The sequence below is a fragment of the Calonectris borealis genome, chromosome 6 (assembly GCF_964195595.1).
Source record: "Calonectris borealis chromosome 6, bCalBor7.hap1.2, whole genome shotgun sequence".
Taxonomy (NCBI): domain Eukaryota; kingdom Metazoa; phylum Chordata; class Aves; order Procellariiformes; family Procellariidae; genus Calonectris; species Calonectris borealis.
In genome coordinates this window covers 9,612,850-9,636,128 of record NC_134317.1, presented here as the reverse complement: position 1 = coordinate 9,636,128, position 23,279 = coordinate 9,612,850, and the positions used below count along the sequence as shown (strand labels likewise).

Genomic DNA, 23,279 nt, shown 5'->3' with positions numbered 1-23,279 from the left:
ATGATCTCGTAAGTTCAGGAGTATGCACATGCATGATTTGCTTCTGGACTCATCTCAAAATGAACAAATGAAAGATGAAAGATCACCCTGAGGACCTAAGGAAATACACATGAAAATCAGGTTTGTCTGAAGAAGCATGCATTTCTGGAGGAAAAAGTTGATAGTATGAATTTTATATCAGATCTTTACTTTATAGACGTGCTACATAAAATATTGTTGTTCAGACCACTGCTGGTTTAAGAAGTCTTTTGTTATTCTTTTGTATGGAATAATCTTGTTGAGAAAATACTGTTACCATGTGTTAGAAGACAGATTTCATTTCACCTTTGTTGTGTATGTTTCCAACCATTAGCTGGTACTCCAGATAATGCTCTTCAAAGTCAGATTTTCATAAGCACTGTATAAACTATCTTGTTGAAAACATCTGCACACGTTAACACAAACAGTATCTTGATTAAAACCAAGACATAATGGAAGGTAATTTCTTTATCCTTTAATTTTTGCAGAAAAAAAATCCAATCATTAATTTCACTGACCAAGAAGATTACTGATAATTGAACATTTAGTTTCCACCTAATTGGTAGAAATATAATCTCCTAATGCAGAACAGACAATCATAATTTAAGACTTCACTGAATTTTTCCCTTCATGGATTCTTCTAATCTGTAGACAAATTCCTGAAGATCTTTTCAGTGCACTCGAGTAAGCCAGTATCAGAGGCAATCTCTAAAAGCTTGATGAGCGTGTCACTTGCTGTCGTTCGCCCTCCATTCGCTGTAGACCGTGGTCAGTACTCCCTATCATTATCCTCTAAAAATAGGTATTATAGCAGCGAAGTGATGACAGGCATCAGCACACAGCAGATAAGTAACTTCTTTCTCTTGGGGTTTCTTTGCTTCAGACACTCTGTTGGACTCTCGTCTTTACTTCAATACATTAAACTACAAATATTCAGAAACGCTTTTGAAATATTTTTAATTCCTACTGAATGGGTGATGTTTAGATCTAAAACTATTTTCTCCTACCTTTCTGAAGAGGATTGGATTATTCTTCATCCTGATCTTACCATCTTATTAAAAGCTACTTTCACGGTGCTTTAAGCTAAATACATTGTTTTATTAAAATTCTCTAGCTAAAAAAGATTAGTTTGAAGCCTTCATTCAGGAAAACTTTTCCTTTTTTAGAGAGTGTATAACTGCTTATGCTTCTAAACCAGGGCTGAACTTTAAACTGTTTTTTAAGCACATTTCTGAACCAAGAGCTAGAAAGACCCGCACATAATTCATCTTGCATTGAAAGCAGAAAATGATGCATTAGTAATAGTAAAGAGAATAAAGTAGGAAAAATTCCTGAAAGCCGGTATTCAAAAAGGATTTGAAAGCAGGGAGAAGGAAAGGACAGTTTGTAGGAAAAAACCAAAATCACAAGGAAGGGATTATTAAATGAAGTAAGGGAAAAAAGGGGACTTAAAAAGAAAAAGAGGAACTGATCTCATTTACTTCTTCACTTGCTCTTCTGTAGCGTATTATATTCTAGCAAGAGCATGGGGAGAATATGCCTATGATGTCAGAGGAAAAAAACCCACTAATATCCAGAATAAAGCTTATTTTCATTTCATGTGGACTCCAGGGACAACTCGCAAGGTATAACCTTCTGCTGAGGGACACCGAAGTTCCCCAATGGTAAAAGAATTTCTTAGGAACTCAAGTGATCACTGCACTGCAAATTGCAAATTTACTGCCCTGTTCTTTACCATTAATGCAAGAACAGACTGTCTGATTTCCATTTTCTAATCAAAACTATAAGTCAGGTTTTGGTAGTTGTGAATAACACCACCAGCAGAGTGAGAAAAATTTTAAATGTCATTTTAACACAGTCCTTATTAAAAGCAGTAGTGAAATAACCTTTCCTCTGGAAATCTCAACTGGCTTAGATGCTCTGCCTCGCAGAGCATCACATTCTTTGTTCATACCTTGACAATCTTCAAAGGAAAATCAAAATCAAAAAGATATAGCACTGCAAAACTGGCCCCTCTATGCATACAATATGTACAATGGTTTCCCTGCTGCTGTATTCACACTGTCCAGGAAAAATCAGGATGGCAGGACATTCAGCAGGAATGCATGTGTTCATTTCTCAAATTAGTTCCTACTTACTGATCTGTTGCCTTGCAAAATGAGACTTTTTCAGTGATGCCGACCAAATTACGGTGAGTGACAGAAAGAAAGTCTGAACTACACGCAGTTGATCCATGCAAGTTTTGGCAAAGTCAAAAAACTTAGAGAATTGATGAAAACATTTCAGAAGTGTGGAGAACTATGGAGTACTGCAGCAAAGAACACACAGAAAGTACCTCTAAAATTGCCACAGCCTTCTGGTAAAGAAGAAAAAGCCAGACAGCCACAGTGCTTATGCCAGTAATCCTGGCTTATGTTCTGTGACCTGCTATGATATAGGTGGAGGGAATTTCATGTCCAGAAATCAATTTACAACACCTTGAATTCCTTAGCAAAGGAATTTTCTTCCATGTGAAGTTTATAGAGTTACACCAAAACAGCTGCTATGCCACATGAAATGGTTTTGTTCCTTCTATTAAGCATGATTTAAATGATTCATTCAATTATTACTTTTGTATTCAAAGATGGCTTATTTTCATGCAGATTTATCTCCCGTTACGCATAGAGGACATTCTTAATTGTGCTGAAACAACTGCAAATTTAATTAAAGTTTGCCATTCCAAGCATAAAATAGATTAAAGAAAATGCTGACAACAGGAAAATAAATATTCAACTATTTAATTTAACTCAACATTTATTTTTAATCCAAACATCAAAATAACCTTGTTTCTAATTACAATTTCATGACAAAATGTCTTGAAGAAACATTTGTCTCTATTTTTCTCCAATCTGTTCAGCTGAAACACACTAGCTTATTTATAAAACTGTTGATAAATAAATCTGTTCCAGCTGTATTACTGTATGTTACAAAGAACACAGATTAATGTATGTAAACAACCATTATAATTTTAAAAACCCAAAAGCAGAAAACCCATCAAATACATTACAGTGCAATTATACACCTAAATCTTAACAAAGAAGGAAAATTAAGAGGCAAACATAGGCAGTAAAGTCCAGGGGTCTGTGGCAATTTACAGCAGATGGTGAGATCAGCTAAAAGCTTACAAGAAGTTATTTGCAGTTCCTTGTACTGGGTATTATAAAAGACTCAAGCATGTGTTGTAACACATGACAATAAGCAAATCCTCAGTTTTGTAAAAAGTAACACTCAAATGAGATATGAGGAAAGAATCTGGCCTGATTCTACTGAAACTAATTTGAAAAACTCCAATTAAGTTATGCTATTTAATTTTAATTTTAAAGGCAACAAATTTTATAATTTATAGTTAACAGCCAAGGGAAGGAGTGGTAGACAGGTGGATTTCCTCTCATCCAGACCCAGTAAGTCTGGCTCTGACTGAGGGGAAAAAAAACAAATGAGAAGGCCCAAAAAGAATGAACACTAACTGAACCCTTCATGTTATTAAGAAGCATTAGTTATGCAGAAATAAAGAGGCTTTCCAAGGCACTGTATACCTTTTCCCCAACAGATTTTGAGAAAGCAGAAGTGCCTCACCAGCCTAACAAATATGCCAAGAATCAGAAAATTTGAAGGAAAAAAGGATTTTTACCACATATTCACAGCAATATTTTTTTCTAACTTCTGAAAGAATTGGCTTACACTCTTTTTGGTGATTTTCCTTTCCATCCTAAGGAACAGATTCTTCTCGGGAGGTAACAGACTTCAATGGCATTATTATTATTATTTACATCAACTGAGGATCTGGCTGACAACATCCAGCTATTAACAAATTTTAGCACCGTCACCACTACTTGTAGAGGATGCAACAATCACAGTATGTTTCTGGTTTGAAAGCCATAAGCCCAGCTGGTGCACTCAAGAGTGAGCATCACAAGCCTCATCCAAAGCCATCCAGGACTACCACCACAAACTGCTTGCCAAACACTGTTCACCCCTCATTTTAATTACTTCTTGTCAATATACTTGAGCAAAGGAAATGCCTAGATGCAAAATGTAAATGCTGCAAACCTCATCCCTCTAAGTAACTATCAGCAACTGGACTGTAAAAGGAAGGAAAAGTTTCTTTTTGCAACAAAACCAAGAATGACATACGGAAAGAGAGTCCTCCTGCAAAGTGCTATATTCAGCATACATTAAGAGCAATTTGCATGTCAGTGGACCATCTTTACTGTGGGGCAGGGATTCATCCCTGATGCTACTACATTTAGCTGTAATAAAGTGTGATGGATATTTTCATGTTTTCCTATATTTCTGTATCAGCTATATATGCAACTACTAAGAAAATCCCAAACAAACCAACCCATCCAAAATGAAAATTTCAATACATCAAATGAGGAAATTAAGTCAGCATAAGGGATTATTAAACTCTTTCACACAAAAAGAAGCAATGAAGAAGGGAAACAGCAAGGAGTAAATATTTTTCAGACAGGAATAAAACTGGAACGCTCTACAACAAAAACACTGAATTGAACAAGAGCAGCTCTTTCCTGGTTTATTGGTCAAAACATATCATAAAAAGAGCTTGATCCAGAATCCACTATATTTGCTAGAAGAAAACCTACTTGGATCTAGTCCCAGGTAGACGAATCACTTTACATCAACACCTTTAGAATATTTCATATCAGCTTTCAGCACATTTTCCAGTTTGCAGATATAATTATTAAAGCTGCAGGTATACAGATCAATAGAGCAATGTTACCAGGAGGCCAGAAAGGTTTGTACACTGACCTGGGAATGAATATTTTATTGTTCTAAGAATTTCAGTACACAACGCGCAGCTATTGTATTATCAGTTACCAACACAAAACAATAAGTAAACTACTATACTGTAGTATAATGTGATAAACAATAGTAATCTTTTCTCATTTCTGAACATTGACTTCTGATATTAAGGTCACAGGTATTAACAGGTATTTATAAATTTTACTGTTCCAAAATTAAAAAAAAAAACAAAACAACCCAAACTTGCTTGAATAACCACTGAGTCTATCAATCCAGAACTATTCTGTAATGAATAACAGTTCATATTTTAATAGCACTTTTTATACCAACACCAATATGCACAGAGGAAATTCATAAAACCATTTTCATTTTTGTTTGTGTTCAAAGATTTATTTTAGAAAACTCTATATGGTATTATTGATTGGAACTCTTTTTGGCAACATAATAGCATACAAAATCTCTAAATACTATGAGAAACAAAGAATACACTGCATTATATAGCCCAAGAGACTTTCAGATTACCAGGTTTCAGACTACTGAAGCCAATAATAAAACTTCCATGACATGAATCAGCCTAGATTTTTTTTTAGTATAATTCATAAATGACATGTACAGCTGTTTAAAACAGGAAGGAATATAATAATAATCACCTAGTAACAGAACAGTTTAAGGGTTACGAAACCTCTACTACATAAACCGGCATGGCATTTCAAAGGAGCCATGGCAATTTGCCTCAACTGAGAACCTTGCAGTATTTCTGTGCACACTTAAATACATACTTCACCATCATTTCATCAGGTTTTGGGAAGAGAAATCAAGCACACGAATCATATTATATTATGTGGAATCACAGATTAAATATACAAAAGAACAAGGGTTTCAGAGTTTTAATTTAGAGGCTCTGGTTATGAATAGTTGGCTTACCTGTTTAACATCATACGCCAGAAGAACAAATCTTAAGTCTGGTGAAACTGAGTATCTTGATGCTTTGAATGTTACCTAAAATGAAGGAACAATAAAAGTGAGTTTGCAATAAGAAGGATCATTTTTTCCAAATTTTCTTACAGTTAATTTAAGAACTTCCCATTCATAAGACAGGTCTGGTTTAGAACACCTACGTAATTTTTACAAAAGAAGGACTCATATAATTCTTAGTCTAATTTGCTGGTATCAGTACAATGGCCACAGATGAATCTGGCTTCGACACTAAATACCAATTAAGAAGTTGATGAGTTTTTTATCCTGATTGCAAGCACTCAGCTCAAGGATAACAACTATAACCAATTCATTTACAGAGGATGAAGGAAGACACCTTGGTTGATGTGTATTTCAGGAATGATTATTAGGGAGATTCATAATAGATTAGGCTTAAAGATAATATACAAGAAAAAGAATAGGTATGCACTATGTCTCTACTGCTTTTCTTTTAACGCCACATACATAAATATTTTGCAAGACAACTTGCACTAATGAAAAACTCTTTCTTATAAGAAAGAAAATGCTCAGTGGAGAGCAAAGTGAAACATAAGGTAGCATTATAAAACTAATATTACTTTACATCTATCCAAGACTACATGACACATTGAATTCAGGGCTGTAACTTAATCAAGGGGTAATATTGATGTCAGAAAGAATTTAATGCATCTAATGTATGAGGAAGATAAGAATTTGCTTTAAAGGGCATTGAAGGAAATAATTTTAAATGAATCTCAAGACATCTATTTGCAGAATGAAAGGAAAAGGGAAAAGAAGTAAAAAATACAGATAAGAATAGAAAAAGTAGGATAGAAAAAATAACAGAACCACAAAGGTACAAGATGAAAGCAAATAAACTAATACCTATGCAGAACAAGATCTATCCACTATTCAAAGGCATGCTTTCCCTTATTTTATTTCTTAAGCATCCTGTTCTGTTTAGCCTAATCCCACTGCTAAACTAATGAAGTCAACAGGGGTTTGAGGTACACAAACCAGAAGTCACAAACGAATACATTCAGAATAGCTAAGGAGTTATTCCAAAAAAAAAAAAAAAATCTAATCTTCCAATAAACCTAGAAGATGCTATGTTTCGATATACAGATTAAACTCAAGTTCCTAGGTAATATAATTAGAATGAAGCTATCCAAAGAAATCAAAGGGAAAAAATTAGGTTTGAAGATAAACTGTGTGTTAGTTTGATGCAAGAGTGTAACAGTATCGAAAGTTAGAAGATAAATCTGCAGTCTTGAGGAAAGAAGAGGAAAAAACCCTAAAAGCATTCTTTTGTATCTACAAAGTATTCAGAACAGATTTCTACTGTGCTTAAACTAGCTTTTATGAGTTAACCATCTTTAAGCAGAGACTATGTTAATGTTAATCTATGAATAACATTCCCTTTTCTTGGCACATCACTGAAAACATTTTTAGATATGAAATTTCTCTGCTTTCTAGCAGTTTATTAATTATTGCCCCACTACCTCGGTCTTCAGCAATATATAACCCAGGCAGTTTTCCAAATTCATTCTCAGGGAGTGTGGCGCTAACCATTTCATGTGTTTACTAAGAATCTTCAGTCACTGATTATGCCACCACAAAAGTAATGATGCACTTAATACAAACACCTGAGTAGCTCAGCTGCAAACTATTGGCATTTCAAGGCAACACCAGCAAGAGCTACTCACATATTGTATATCCAAGTATAGAGTCCTGTGGATTTGGGATTTAAAATCATTTGAATCCTACTGAAGACATCCTTGTTCATTCAGCTTACATTCACCTGCAAAATTCTGTTTGCCTCCAGAAATGCCTCAGACACATGGTTACATGCAATGCCAATAAGCTAAAATTTCTTGATTGCAGGTAATGGTTTTGGCAAAGTAGTTTTCTTTTTGTTGGTATAATGGCATTATTCTTGCTAAAAGGACCATAAAGCTGTTTCATACTTTGTAATGTTTCACTTAAGAAACAAGAAAATAAAAATTAGACTGGCAGAAATCACATGTTCATTGCCAAAGCTGATAGCAATGCTGATTTCTTTAAATTATCATAAAAACATAATTAGCCTATTTTTTAAAGTTGGATTTACAATCAAGCCTTTAAGGAAATATATGTTTAATTCTAATAGAATTCCAGAGAGATTTAAGTGACTTAAAGTCACTTAAAGTGATTTAAATTTCTTTAGAGGTCTGTTTTGGGGTTTTTTTGGTAAAGACAAGCACAATTTTGGTGATAAATTCAGAAACTGTCTACTTGTATGCACAGAAGAAGCCCTTCTAGATTAACAACAGGAAAAAAAAAAAATCACAAAAATCACTTGACTCATTGCTCCTGCCAAACATGGCAAGTAAGCTCACAATCTGTGAGTTCAGTAAAAGAAAAGACAGATTTTGGTTTTTCCCCATAAACATGTTTAAGGTATTTCATTAATCAACAGATGCCTGACTCCATGACTGAGGAGATAAGATCAGCTGGTGATGGTCGTAAAAGAAAGTTTCAGTCCTTGCTGTAGGAGGTGAGACATATGCCACTCAAGCCCTTGGGAGCTTGTCTGTTGAGACATTCACTACAGGGATTAGATATATTTATTCATTAAAAAGAAGTTTGTGAAGACTCTGACTCCAAGGGTTTGTTCTCTTCACAGGAGACCATATTTTTGAGTTTTAAAGAAAGTGTTGGAAAAATATCATATTGGAAACATTGGGAATTAAAAAACCTCGGGTGTCTTGTTATCATAAATCTGGAAGATGCTTGTTCCGCTATCATGTCTGCATATCTGCAGCTTTTCAAGCTTCTTGCTTTGTCAGGAGCTGTTGAGCCTTCCTTCAGGGAGACAGACCTAAATGCTGCCCCTTACGACTATGCCTCTATGGTTTAGCTGTGCTTGATCTCTAAGAAATGCAGCTCTGGACAAACAAGCTCTGAAACAGGGAGAAATATAGCTAATTAGGCACGGTCCCTCGATGCAGAAGCAGGGCTAGTTTCCCTGTGCATCACTGCACAGCATCAGCTAGTTAGGAGACTGGGGGTAATTCAACACGGTGCTGCACTGTGTGCTCCATATGTACCCTTAGCTCCTTTCCAAAGCACAACAGAGGAGAGGCAGAAGAGAAGGAAAAAGGGAAGGTAATTTCCTTATGTCCCTAATATTTGTCAGTTCTACCTAGCCACCTTGAGACTTAAAATCCCGACGAAAACCATCAGCTGTATGCAACTAGGAAACACTTTGACTAGATAAATTGCTGGAATCCCTAAATTAGTTATATTTCACACTGTTGCACAATTCTGAGCCAAAAAAAATGTTTTTAAAACACCTGTACACTGTCTTCACTTCTTAATTCACAAATATGTCATCTGTTTTTCCTATATTGCTGAATTTGACATCATTTCACTTTTTCAGACATGAAAGAATGATCCTGTATCTGATCTTGCATTCCTCACCCAAGCAAAACGCTCACTGACTGTATAATTAGGTCTAACCATTTTAAACATTGCATTTCTAGGTTTATTTGAAATACCTCATATGATAAGAATTTTAATTCTTCTCCTGACAGTGATGTGACGATCCCATGGACAAGCAATGACTGCTAGTCTCACTGTCACCATAGATTGCAAGGGTAAAAGCCAAATGGAGGCAAAAGGACACTGCATTTAAATAGTCTTTTGCCCTTCAGCTTTCCAGCTTCCTTCTCTCATCCACATTCCAAATATGTCTTGCTAAACGTAGTTTTGCATGGAAAGAAAAGAAGATGAGAACAACTTGAGAAAGTAAGAGTGAAAGCAAAAGAAAAAGCGATTCTGCAACAAATAAATATAAGGGACAACACACACACACACCCCAATTGGCTTTTCTTCCACTTTTCCATAAGGATGATTAAAATGGAAAACAAAATTCCGATGAATATGTTCTCAAGTTTGATTTCCAGTGTCAATATTTTGCATTGATGAATTTTTTTTTTTCATTTTGCATTTTATGTGTGTTTTGCTGTTAACAGAAATGGCTGTTATGTTTGTGTTTAAGAGAAGTTTTAGGCTGGGTTTAGGTTCTGCATCCTCAGCATGGGCCCCTCAGTATCAGCTCCCTTTTATTTCTTCTGTTTTCTTAAAGCCTGGTTCTGAGTTATTGATGTACTGGCTACTCCCTTCATCTTTGCTCTATTCTTTCACCTACTATAAAATGTTGTTTTTACTATTTTTGTGGATTTTAACTACTATAACATTTAAATCAGTGCCTTATTCATAGTCTTTCAAAAATATGCTAGAGAGCAGAGGGAAGTTTCCTATAATACAGTTTAGCCCAGAGCTGTAAGAATATATCCTTATCAACTGTCAAACACTTTATAGTAGTCTTTTTTTCATAGTTTCAGTTGGATAGTTTTAAGTTAAATAATATATCACAGTTAAAACCAATTTGAGGAAATTTTCACTTCTGTGGAGTTTACTTATTTGTTGTTGTTTAGTTTTTTCCCTTTAGTTTTTCCCCTCCTTCTGTTTTGGTTTCTTGTACTTCTATTTTTCCCAGAAACTTACATCTTTCACAATCCTATTATTTATCCTTCCCTCATTATTGATTAATGCTCACTTAACACATTTAGGCTTTAAAAATTTTTGTTATTCATCCAGGATAAAATATTTCAAGACCTCTAGTCTATTACTTTGAAGTTTGGTGGCAACACAACTACTTAGGAAATTATACATCTCTCTATATCACAAACCTACACCTGTATCAGTATTTTAACTTAATAGTATAACTGAACATGGGTGTATGGGAGTTCATTAGCATTCATAGGCATTCAGCTCAACTTATCAGACATAAGACACAATTATGCATTGACCAAATGGCAATGCATAAGAGGAATCAGATGGGACAGAAATACACTAGCTGCAAAATAGCATATAGCAGTTTCCTCGGTTGGTACCAGCAATCAAGGGAACAATGGGATTTTCCTCCCATTACCACTGCTGTGACTGAAAGGAGAAGATGGATCACAGGGAGTTTAGATGAGAAAGTAGCAAAGAGTGGAGCCTAGCAGAAAAGCAAGCCTCCTAGCAGTAAAAACAGGAGAAGAGAGTCAGGTTGTAATTAGGAAAATGCACAATAATTAGAATGTTGAAAAACTTGGGCTTCCAAGGTAACATTTCTTAATGCAATATTTCTTGTGTCACCCGAGCATTCGATCTAGATCCAAAACCACTGCAATGCTGTGTGATGTAACTGTTAACACTCGGCTTTCCTACCCAGTGTAAAAGATGAATGTGCCTTAAAACCCGATCTAAGCTGAACTCTACCCTATGGACAATGGCCATCCTGGACGGGTGGTTCTCAAAAACACAAACCAAACCCCCCAAATGCACCTGAAACTCCTCATGTTGTCCCAAGATACTTTCACACACATGAGGAGGTGACTGTAGGATACAAAAAGGGCATGAACAGACCTGTGCAGCTCACAGGAGCCTCACACCATTGCCTCCCTCGTAGAAAATAAACTCCAATCAGTAAATCACAACATTTTCTCCCCCCTTCTTCTTTGGTATAGTTAATCCTTAACTATTTTCTATATCAAGGAATGATCTCATCAGGAGTCTTATTTAGAGATATCCCACACAGAGCTACCCTAACTTTACAGTTTAGAGTACTGTACCCTGCATTTTGTGTGTTGAAACCGCCTTCACTTGGACAAAAACCAATGGCCACCACCAAACCACAGTGACTGCAAACCCTTCCATCTGTCAGGCTTTCCCATCTCTATGCACAGTGGTGCACCGGAACAATAAACTCTAACTCATAAAAACCTCTCTACTGAAAAGGTTTTGCTGAGGGGGTTATTTAACATTTAGAGGAGCATGGGAGAGCAGAGATAATGTTACAATGTTCATAATCACCTATTTACAACACGTGTGGGTCATTAAAATGTCCAGTGTTGCAACAATTACTAATATTTATGTGGTTATATAATGTTGTTTAATGTATTTACCATTATTCACCCTTTCATTAATCTCTTACACAAGGCTCTTAAAACATAAGCATGTAAACTACTCTTGCAATTAAATCTACATTAATCAACAAAGGAACTATAATTGCATTAAGATGCTGCACTGAGTTTCCCATCAAAAGAGGAAGGGGGTGCGGTGGTAGGGAACATAAAACAAAAAAAAAATCAAAAAGACGAGAACTATCAACAAGAAGGGCTGATTATGAACAATGCTCTGTAAAACAGCACAAAACAGTCTCTGCCAAAAGCTCTGCTTGGACTAAAACTCTCATTCTCTGCTTTTGGCTGCAAGGCCTCCACAGGGTTTTCACAGCTGGGCTGCCCCAGCCTAATCATGATTCATGAGCCAAGACTACTCCTGCTCTGCTCACCCTTCTCACACCATCCCCTAATTAGCAGGCAGCAAGAAGTAATCCTTCTCTCTCCATCCTTGTGTAAAAGATGGTCCACAGTAATACGACAATGCAACGTACTCTAGGGTATACTCCCGGCAAGCCCCTGGAAACAGGTTTGCAACTTAGTAATACTTGTTTGCTGTGCACCAGGATGCAGTTTCCCCTCGAGCTTGAAAAGAGTTGTGGAAAGGCACCAAAATCAAGGGGGAGAGTAAGTCAGGAACTGCTGGGTTTAAGATGAGTTCAAAGCATACAGCTGGGGCGAAGCTGTTGTAAATACAAGACCCTACTCTAGAGTTTCCAAACTGAAAAAATTATACTTGTATCGTCGGGCATTGCAAACAAGTCAATACCTTCTTATTTGATGATTCAAAATATATCCCATCATCTACACTCGAAAGGCTGAAGGTGAAACACTAGATTAATTTCTGACTCAGGATCGGATCCTGGACTGAGTGTTAGGGTGTATGCATGGCCTCCGAATAATTTTGCATACATCCACCACAAAAGCAGTGGAACTGAGGGCTAACAAGTAATTATTGCAGCTTTTTTTAAGAGGGAGAAATGAAGGCAAAATTTCTAAAAGTTTCTTTCAGAGGATTCAACGCATTCAGAAAGTACCATAACAGAACACACAGTCTCTACACACGTTTTCTTTCATCGCTGTGTTTGCTTTTTTCATTTTGATTTGGGTTTAAGGATTGTAAAACAGACTAGAGAGGCTGAGCTAGAAGCATGATAAGGGACCAGATGGACAACCTCCCCTGAGCAAAAGAAACCATGTGGTCCTCCATGCTCTCCTCTCCAGCTTAGCCACATCTTGTAGCTGGGTTGTGTGTGAACCGGTAACCTGCTCTTAGTGACTTTATGTAATAGTTGACAGCAAAAGGTATAAACAAAATGCTTGTTAAACACTGAAATTACTTAGATAAATGTGGCATAATGTTACTTATTTTGGAACTATAAGGTATAGCTAAATGCTGAAAAACTGGTAGGCATGTCACTTATGATCATGGTGATAGGCACCTCAGATAGATGATATAGAACATACTGTAATCACGTATCGAGGCAGCATCACAAACATCAGGATGCCACACAGTGATTAATGTCTAGGGCTTTTTTTGGCTCCATTTAATAGAAGACTTGCCCAGCCTCCAGCTGTTAACATTTATATGCCGCTGGCTCAGAATATTAACTGTTTATTAGACAGCTAAAACAGGATGCACTACACAAATACTCTCAGAGGACAAATATGTATTAGAAAATGTCTTTAAATTATTATCTCCAGAGCTGCTAATAGATACTCTTTGTGCTTTACAAGCTACTCTTTTCACTTGTATCAATGTATTTGTTATCCATAATATTGCTTTGCTAATAGTTTAATTATAAAAAGGCCAGATTGTTTTACTAATAGATTTATTATAGGAAAGGATTCCATTTGAAAAGGAGAAATGAAGTGCAGTAATTTCTTCTACTGTCTGAATAAAACCTAATGAAACTGGGGAAAAATACTTTTAACTTGGGAACTTTGGATAAATATTTCCCTATGGAAGAGAAATGGGTATCTCAGAACAACAAAACACTAGCCTTTCTTCTTTCCAGGTGCACGGCTATTTTTAAAGGTAGTTTTTAAAGTGGTTTTTTTTTAAATCTTTTATATTTATAATATATATAACATATACGTTTTTTAAAAAACTGCACTTTGACTTTTAGACAATAAGGAACACAAATAAGGATAAAAGAAATGTACTTTCCACAAAAACGGCAGTCTCTAAGATGCAAAAGAAGAGCCAGTGATCTGTACACAGTGGAAGACTGCTTCAAGGGATTAGTAATGAGGAAAAAAGAAAATCTCTTCTGAGCTGCTGGTTCAAATACAGCCCAATCAGTAGTGACAAAGAGTCATTACTAGCCCCTTGCCCCTGCGCAATGAGTTTATCATGGCACTTCAATTTTCAATGCACAATTATCAACACGACTAAGAAAAACCTGCCACTTCTGTGGGCTGCTTGAGCAGAGAGGCAAACAGGAGAGGGAATGCAGACTGAAAGCAAACTAATAACTCCCATCAAAAGGTGACTCTTCCATGACTAAAACCCTTTGGTAGGGAAGAATGAGGGAACTTGCATTGCCACTGCCTGTGTTGGATCTGTGCTGTATTTTTTATTAATACAAGACATCTCTGCAGAGTCATTAAACCAGCACCATTCTAATTATGCACCAGTGATTAAGCAGATGTGACATTGAGCGAGGAAAATGTTTGATTAACGATCCAGGTGTCTAACTTTGGAAGAGTACATTTACCAGTGTGAATTTGGGAACGGTGGAGCTCAGAAGAACAGAACAGCTTTTGATTTCAGCCATACAGCCTGCCTCTGTAATGTTATGATCTGTTAGGAATGCTGGCCACCTTGTCAACAGACAACTTGGCACAGCAACATTTCCCATTGCTCTCTGCCAAACATACATCAACAAACTTACTGAGTCTTCTGCTTTGTTATCAGCTTATTATTCTCCTTCCATATGAATAATCATTGCCGGAATTCACTTTATTTACCTCTAACACTCTTAGCTTTTGACTGTGTAGAGAGAGGAGCTTTGCAGAAAAAACACATGTTTTTATTTGTCTCTGTTCCATACATAATTGTTAAATTGTTGCTTGAATATTATCCATTTTGGATCAGTTTCCCACATTTCTAATTAAGGTATCTAGTATCTAGAGGTCTCTCAGTCTGCATGACTTAAGGATAAACCAGTTCCATAAAAAGCCCAGAGAAGAGCAACTTTGTGAAAAGAGGCGACGCTCGGAGTATGAAGCAGCCTGTCCATACTGATCCATCATTACTTGGCAAGACTGGTTTAGCATAATGGACTGAATAGCCTGTCGTACTGGCATTACACTTGACACAGTATGAGCCAAATACTTGCAGCCAAAAGTGTATGAATTCAACTGTGAGGAAACTCAAGTTTTGTCGTTAAAGTCAAGTTTTATAGCCAGGGATGTCCAAGCAGCTGCTTGCATTCAAGTTATACAGTAAAGGCAATACGTAGGCCTGACACTGTTAATCCTCTATATAGCCAGGCAAGTGCTCACACACATACACAGGTAAGAGGGAAAATGCTTCTGCAATAGTTTGTGGTTTGTACTTTACAGAAATTCACCTTTTCACCCACTTTAAATTGTGTCCGCCAGTCTTTTTTGGGCTAGGAGGTACTCTGAGGCACATCCCAGCATATGGAAGGGTGCAGCTTACAGAAAGGCAGCCTCACACACACTCCATTAAAATACAATTCTCTTCTCCCTTCTCCTTCATCTTTACATTGACCTAGGAAGTCAGCGTCAAGTTCTTTCTCCTGAACTTCTGCTCTCTCCTTTCTAGTTTGAGGAGTTAGAAGAAAAGGTCACCAGGGGCTTTATGCTTTGAAATGAGGAATCTGTATCAGTAAAGGCCAGGAATAGACCAGGAATAAAATCAGCCTTTGTCAAAGATTGCTGATGAAAATGAATCATCCTTTTGGGTCTGCAGGTGCAAAAGATTTTATTAAATTAAAAATACAGGGATTAACAATAACAGCAGTGGTCTGTATGGAGTATTTATGAGGAAAGATTGACAAGCCACGCATTTATGCTGCAAACCTCTGATAAACGAGAATTACAGGGTAGGATATAAGCGGTGTCACTGAGAACAACAGCACCAAGCAAAGCAAAAGAAAATGTAGACTAAGGCATTAAAACATTTCTTAGCAATTACTGCTAGTCAGAAACATATGCATACCATTTGTGTATATACTATTTACTGGACAAGAAGAATAATCCCCAACCATCTAGTTTGCCATTAAAGCACAAAAGAACAAGTAAGCCAGAGGTTAACAGGACTAGGAAACACATTTTTCTTTGCATATGTAATTGCTTAAAGGAAAATCTTCACATGACTTTTGAACACTTTTCCCCTTTTCTAATAGGGAAAAACTCTCACCATTTTGAGTAGCATTCCCCCATTTTATGAAATCTCTTATTGTAATAGACATCAGGTAGATTCACCAGCACATATGCCAGACATGATCCTTCAAGTGGCCTGAACAAAGCATGGACTACAGCCAGTAACATATCCTCCAACATATTGTTTATTTACACACACGTTGAACAAAACAACAAATAACTTCAGCCAGAAATCGTGTACTGATAGAGGAATGGATTATACTTTCCATTTATATATAATCTACTCTAGGTTATAAACATATTTTCTGTAACCTTTCAATGTTACACTCTCTCACTCCTGTTGCAGGAAAAATTGCTAGCAGACTTCCACTAAGAAATGAGTAAATAATATATATTACTTACAAAAGTTGTATTTTCCAATAATAATGTAGTTGTATTTGTTTCTACATTCAGTTCAACAACATGTCCATTCCTATTTTTATACACCACTGCTGTATCTGCAACAACAAAGGCATTAACAGTTAGCAAACACATTGAGTATTTAATACAACACCTGTAGAGAAAACCAGCATATTACAGTCATTACAGTATCTCTATTACAATACACAAACAAGACTGAGAGAAGAATTGCACTCATAATAGCTAGTTTTGTTGATTTGTCTCATGAGCTTCCAAACTATCAGTTTATGCCATATTGGGTATTCACCTCACTCAAAAATATGATTTCACTTAAATGGAAACATTTTCTTTGGCAAAAATGGGATTGCTGTGAACGAAGTGACATCTTGAACGTAAAATCGCTCTCACCGAGATATCACTGTCACTCTGACAGCTTAAGGTCCAACCATATTCACTATGAAAACAGCCATATACTAAAGTAAAGTTTTGCAAAGAAAAAAGCTTTTGCTGGACACCATATTCATGTATCTCCTTAGAAGTGATTCTAACAGAACTTCTGTACTATTCTGTATCTCTGGTAAATGGATTGACAAAGGTATGTACTATATCTTAACACAGTCCATGTCCTGTGTGATTGGTGCTGGGCTATAGAATACCAGATCGTCACATAAGCTGAACGTTAGCAAAAGAGGGTTAAAGCTAAATAGGTCCATTTGTAGAACATTTAAAACACTGTGATATTTTCCTTCTACCACTTGCTTGATTTGTAAGTTTCCATAAGAAAAATAATTGAATACACCTGAACTAAAGAAAAAAAAAATTAAAAATTAATTGTGGCTCCTGTGAAAAAGGCTTTGTATCTGTTTGCATCAATACCTGCAAAATTACCAAGAAATACACAATAACTACATAAGCCTTGATTTAAAAAAAAAATTGGTTCCAAATTTCCCACTATTTCTAATAAGAGACTGAACAGATTGAGTGCTGATTCTTTCATGTTATTTAAAACCCATGTAAGAGATTTATATTCAATCAAATGAAACTATTTTGTTATAAAAATAGAAAGCATAAGGAAAGTTCTAAATTAAGCCTAAAGGAAACCCAAAAGAACTTCACTAATCCTCAGTAATGTCTCAGAAATTCATTACAGATCCCTGAATTTTATGAAGTGGGAAGTAAACATGAATGGAGAAAAAGGTTATGCTATCATAAAAAATATGCTTCGCTTATTCAGAAAAATGTAGCTGTATTTTAACTGACTCCACAGAAACTCTATACAGCACTAGTGAATGTCCTCTGGTATGTTCTGTAAAATTAATGAAGCCTCATTTTAAGAGCTTACTAAACTATTTTAGGATCATGGCTGGGAAGTGGGGTGGGATTGACGGAGTTTAGGACAGGATTATCAGAGCTGTTGTTTAGGAAGGAAAATTAGATTGTGAAGTGTGGAATTAATAGCAACTTCTTATAAAAAAACAGATTACAAATATGAATTTTGAATAAAAAGAGGTAACACTTTGTAGAAAGTTATTGTGGTTTCAGGTTACTAGCTGCTACAGAACATTAAAGTTTTTGCAACTTCTTTTAGCTTTTTTGCATGTATCCTTTTAGGTACCCTACCACTGAAAATCCCCAATGATATTGTACCACGGTGCTAAGCAATATTATAGAAAAAAAGAAAGGTGTCTGGACAAAGTGCTGTCCGCAATTATGAGTAAACCATAACGTGAGAAATGGCATGTATAACCCAGAGACTTTGAACAGCTGTCAACAACCAGCCATGTTCATTCCCCCTGCTTGAACAGTGCTCTGAACAATGCATTTTTGGTCCATAGGTGAGACTAATATGCTACCGAAATCCTAACAACAGTATCAGAATTTTACTCCTTCTCAGTTACCTACTTTTCTACATGCCATGTACAGTTGGCCAACAGGATTTATAGCATCATGCCTCATTAACTAATCCTACCAAGAACATTTCACCCAAATAAAAAACTTTCCCTTAAAATTGCTAACAGGACCACGAGTAAAATACACAGTCCTAGGGCTCTTCTTGCAAGTCATGCACACGGTGTGAAACAGCATTTGGAATAGCAAATACTGTGAATGACATAAATTAAAGCCTTTGTTCTCAAGTTAGAAGAAAATTTATTCAAATGATCAGAACAGAAAACTGATCCTTCGGAACAGAAACCAGACCTCTTCAAAAGGCAGACTTTACTGGACAGTAATTATACCTCTCACTGAACTTGGGCTTTCATCTCTATATTGGATTCAGTAGTTAACTCCTGAAATATATAAATTAAATGAAGGCTTGCAAAATGCATGGAGATTCTCAGATAAAAGATTATATCAAAATGCCATGCAAGCGTTGAGCATAAATACAGTCTTCAAAAGTAATCACATTAGTTTATATGGAAGTCTCATTCCAATCAATAGCTTGTCAAGCTGGATAATGTGATAGCTGATAGTCACACAACATAATGATGATTTTTTTCACTGATAGCTCAAATGTAAATAAGAGCCATAAACATATATGTGTTTTGAAATTTTTGTTACCTAGGGTCAAAAAGTCTACAGAAGAAAATAATACCTAGTCCTTAACGTTGTCCATTTACACAACTGATTGATTTATTTTGTTTATTATCTTCTTGTCTTCACCACAAAGAAGTTCAGGGATCCCTGACACTTCACAAAGCCATTCAGAGAAGTAGAGTTCCTACTTCAAAGAAATTCTCATTTAATTTAAAACAGAGAGTAGTATCACGTAAAAACCTCTTGGCTGGGCACAAAGTGCAGCACTGAAGAGCCACATTATCCATCTAAGGATATCATAAAGTAGAAAGCATTCTGTCTTGAGCAAAGGAGAATGTGAGGAAGCCTCTATAAAGAATATGAGTTATCAAGTTACCAGCCCTGGATGATGTACACAAAACAGTCTTTAAAACAACTCACTGAAAACTTCCTACCTGTAACAGCTCTCAAATTCCTGAAAACTTTGGAAAAGTTTTCAGAGAATTGGATGACTGATAAGATTATTCTGTGCTACTAAAAGGTGAAGGATATGTATATAAGTTATCCTCACATCAGTCCCAAATAAAATAGTGACACAATAAATCCAGGGTTCTTCCTACAAAATACTGGCTAGCAATATAATTAATACCTGATAGCATTTTACGGAACATAGATCGTGTTAAACAAAGTTTGACAGGGTTATGTTTGATAGAGGCAACTATGCTAAAACTGTATATTGGGTTTTCTTCAAGGTATTTGATTTATTTTATGACATCATGATTCCAAAGCTTACATTATAAGGAATTAACGAGAAACACATTAGAAGGATTAAAAATAGTATCATTAAGAAAAATAAAGAGGAAGACAGGGTAGTCCTATCAAGTGATCTGTTTCACCTGATTAACTGATCACTATTGTAGACAGGAGACTGGAATTGAAGAGCAGTGATGGAAAGAAAAGCTTATGGGCTTATAAGATAAATACTGTACTACATGTTCTCAATGCAATATCATGGCAAAGAGTTGATGCAATTCTTCAGCATAAGTGGATCACAAGTAAAAGTCCTAGGGTGATCTTCCCTCTGCTCACACTACTGATGAGATTGACACTATTGTAAAATGTCTGGTTCCTGGAATGCACGCTGCGAGAATGGGAAATGAGTAAAGAAGAGCGCTAAGAAGTTATCAGTGTAACTCTGGATCAGAAGGCAAACATAAAAATGCAAGGTTGGAATGGCTAAAATTATTCAGGTTAACAAAGAGAAAGTTCAAAGACAACTAGGTCATATATATATAGTTAGGGAAAAGTTGATGACAGGTGTGGAGGGTGGGATGTGTGGAAGAGCTCAGCAAAGGAGATGACAGAATCAGCAGCTCTGGGACATTTTTACTGAAAGATATGCTTTAGATCTTTATGTCAAGAATTAGTCTGAATGTGGGTAAAAATATAAAAGGTTGAGTTTGGATGGCTGTTGCGATCTCTTCTGGCTGGAATCTGTGGATTTAACTCCCTGTATTGATTTTCTCATCCCCTTCTGCAATGAATCTTTGGGAATACAGGATCGTCTGCACAATATAACTGATGTTCGCAGCTCTGTGCTAAGACAATTTTAATAAAAATCCCAAACCTTGGGTTTTTTTAGTTGACTGCCTGTGAGACAAGAAATATTTATTTTTCCTTCTGATGTATAATTTGTGTCCTGTTTGTGCCTTCTACTGCACTTTCCTACAAACTATCAAAAATTGATCTCAGCTTCAGATGGGATACTGGGGTTGATTAGTGCTGCAGCCTCGTTCAGAGAATCCACATGGGTGTACGCCTGGTACGATGCTCAAACGCACAGCATGCAAATTCCACAAATCTCAGAAGAGAAATTTTTCGCAGGCAGACAAAATGGACTACCTCTCTTACTCTTTTCCCCTGCCTTACCCTGCAGCAGGTGGTTTAGTTTACCTGCTGAGATAGTTCGGGTATAGCTCACCAAATCAATTCACTCCATCACAGGGGTTTCAACAAAGACTGCCATAAATACCTTTCTTGTTCTCTGTGTTGCATATTTAAGGTTTTTCATCAGAACTGCAGTGTCTAATTTAATTAAACTCACTGGGTTTGTTAGAAGACAAACTTAATGTCTGTTTGAATACGGCAACAAACTTGGTGATTCAGCAGTCACTCTGATGACAGACAGAAAAAGGTACGGTAGGCTCAGCTATTATTATAGGCAACTATCTTGGGCAAGAATTTACTCCACCTTGATTTTGAGCTTATGTCTAAACCTGACTCTGAGGGAGGCTGCCTAGTGGACATACAACTCTGTAGACCAAACCTGCTGAACAGGTTCTCTACAACATATTTGGCTTTCACAAATAATGCAACATTAAATAAAATATTACATGAAAACAAACTTTAAAACCAAAATTCTTCTCTGATTATTGCAGCATAATGATTTCACCTTAGTCAATAACATAAATATTACATCCTCTTACAAAATTATATTAGCTGTAGAACCAACAATAATTTATTTTATCATTGTGAGGCTAAATGTCCAAATTCTTATGCTATTGTATGTTTTTAAAAGTAAATCTCTTCATCATGTGCTCTATCTCTAGGCAAAGAATGTGGAACACATGTTCTGCTGAAATGATTAAGCCATACAATTTAAATCATATTTTGGATGTATATATCAGTATCATAAATATAGTCCTCAGTGATGCAACTATTACATAAATATGGCATCATCATAATCTCAGGTGTTTTTAAAATGAAAGCAGCATTTCGTATAAATAGTTTTACTAAAGCTATTGTTCCTGTTTCAGGTTCAACACTGGTAAAGGTTCTGCTCAGGATCAGGATATGTGTTGTTTGCAGGAAATGCAGCTCTATACCGTGCCTGGCCTAATATATATTGTTGCAAGAAATGTCAAAGTACAGACAAAATATCATAAAATGCAAAGAAATCAATGCAAAACTTTTCGTATTTGACAAGCAGCTTGAGTCCCATCAATTCTGCAATAACTTCTTTACCCTCATTTATTGAATTTACCCTCATTTATTGAATTGACAACACTCTGCCATATCCTAAATGCTACAGAATTCATTTGCAGCACTCGCTGTTCCATCTAGCTTCACATGGCATCATGTATGTTCACATATAAAAAAATTCAGGCCCTTTTAAATTCTAATGAAAAATTATGTATTATTTGGGGGAAAAATGGACTGACTCCCATCCTTAATTACATCACCATCACTGAAAATCAAGCCTTGAATTGTGCTAGTGTAAGAATTTGGCCCAGGGTCTATATGGGCTTTAGCGATTTAGCTTTCTGAAAGCAGGACACTGAACAGTGGTGATTTATTTGATGAGTATAAGCTCTGATTTGACATGTCACTAAATTTAAACAACTCATCCTGTAATTTAAATTACACAGACTGGGTTGAAAGGGCAAGTTACCATATACTTTAAAGCAAACCTATGTTGTGACTAAACCTCCATATTCCAAACACTTAAAAACTTACTATTGTTTACGGCCAGCCTCTATTATCTTTACTCAAAATGACTGTATCTGTAAGCAATGCTATGAGAAGTGGTATCTAGACTGCAATTGCTTTGCCAAAAAAATTATCTAATTATTTCAAACAACAGTTGTGCGACATTAGTCCACTGAGTGTCTCATTCTCTTTCACATTAATTGTTCTGTCACCAACTTGAGAAACAAGATTTACTTAAAGAGAGCCATTGTGCCTTACCTCAGAAGGATACAGTTAATATTAAGTAGGGCAACTATTTCCTCAGAAACCAACAGATGTTTACAGATGCACAAGTCTGTTGTGTGAAAAACTTTATTACATATTGTCAGTTTCCTGCTCCAAAGAATTAGAAAAGACAAGACAATACAAAAGATAACAGATAAAGAAGATACACAAGGAGCTGAAGTGATTTGCCGCAGGTCACACAGCCCATCAGAAGCATGCTAAGGAACTCAAGTCTCTTGATTTTTAGTCCTATTCACTTTCACCTCAATATTTATCCAACTCTTCAGTAGTTGTAATTTTTCGTCTTTTATTGGTGGTATCGCATATTCAGACCTGTACGTGACACAACAAACTCCAGGCTACTTATCACATTTAATTTTTTTTTCTCCACGGAGTCACTCCAAGAGACTTGGAGGCACCCTGTGTGCCTTAAACTGTTGACACACTTATTAACTGCATATTTCAGCTGTAAGAGTCAAGAGAAAGCTA

The 23,279-nt window shown here is 36.2% G+C and overlaps 1 protein-coding gene across 1 annotated transcript in view; it reads right to left on the bottom strand.

Moving 5' to 3' along the window:
* DPP10 (dipeptidyl peptidase like 10) overlaps positions 1 to 23,279 on the bottom strand; it is a 298,673-nt gene that overhangs the window by 142,470 nt on the left and 132,924 nt on the right. Inside the window, exons 4-5 of the mRNA XM_075152780.1 lie at positions 16,527 to 16,621; positions 5,746 to 5,820 (exon numbers count right to left, since the gene is read on the bottom strand). Of these exons, the coding sequence (XP_075008881.1) occupies positions 5,746 to 5,820; positions 16,527 to 16,621 (170 nt within the window). The remainder of the gene's footprint in view (positions 1 to 5,745; positions 5,821 to 16,526; positions 16,622 to 23,279) is intronic.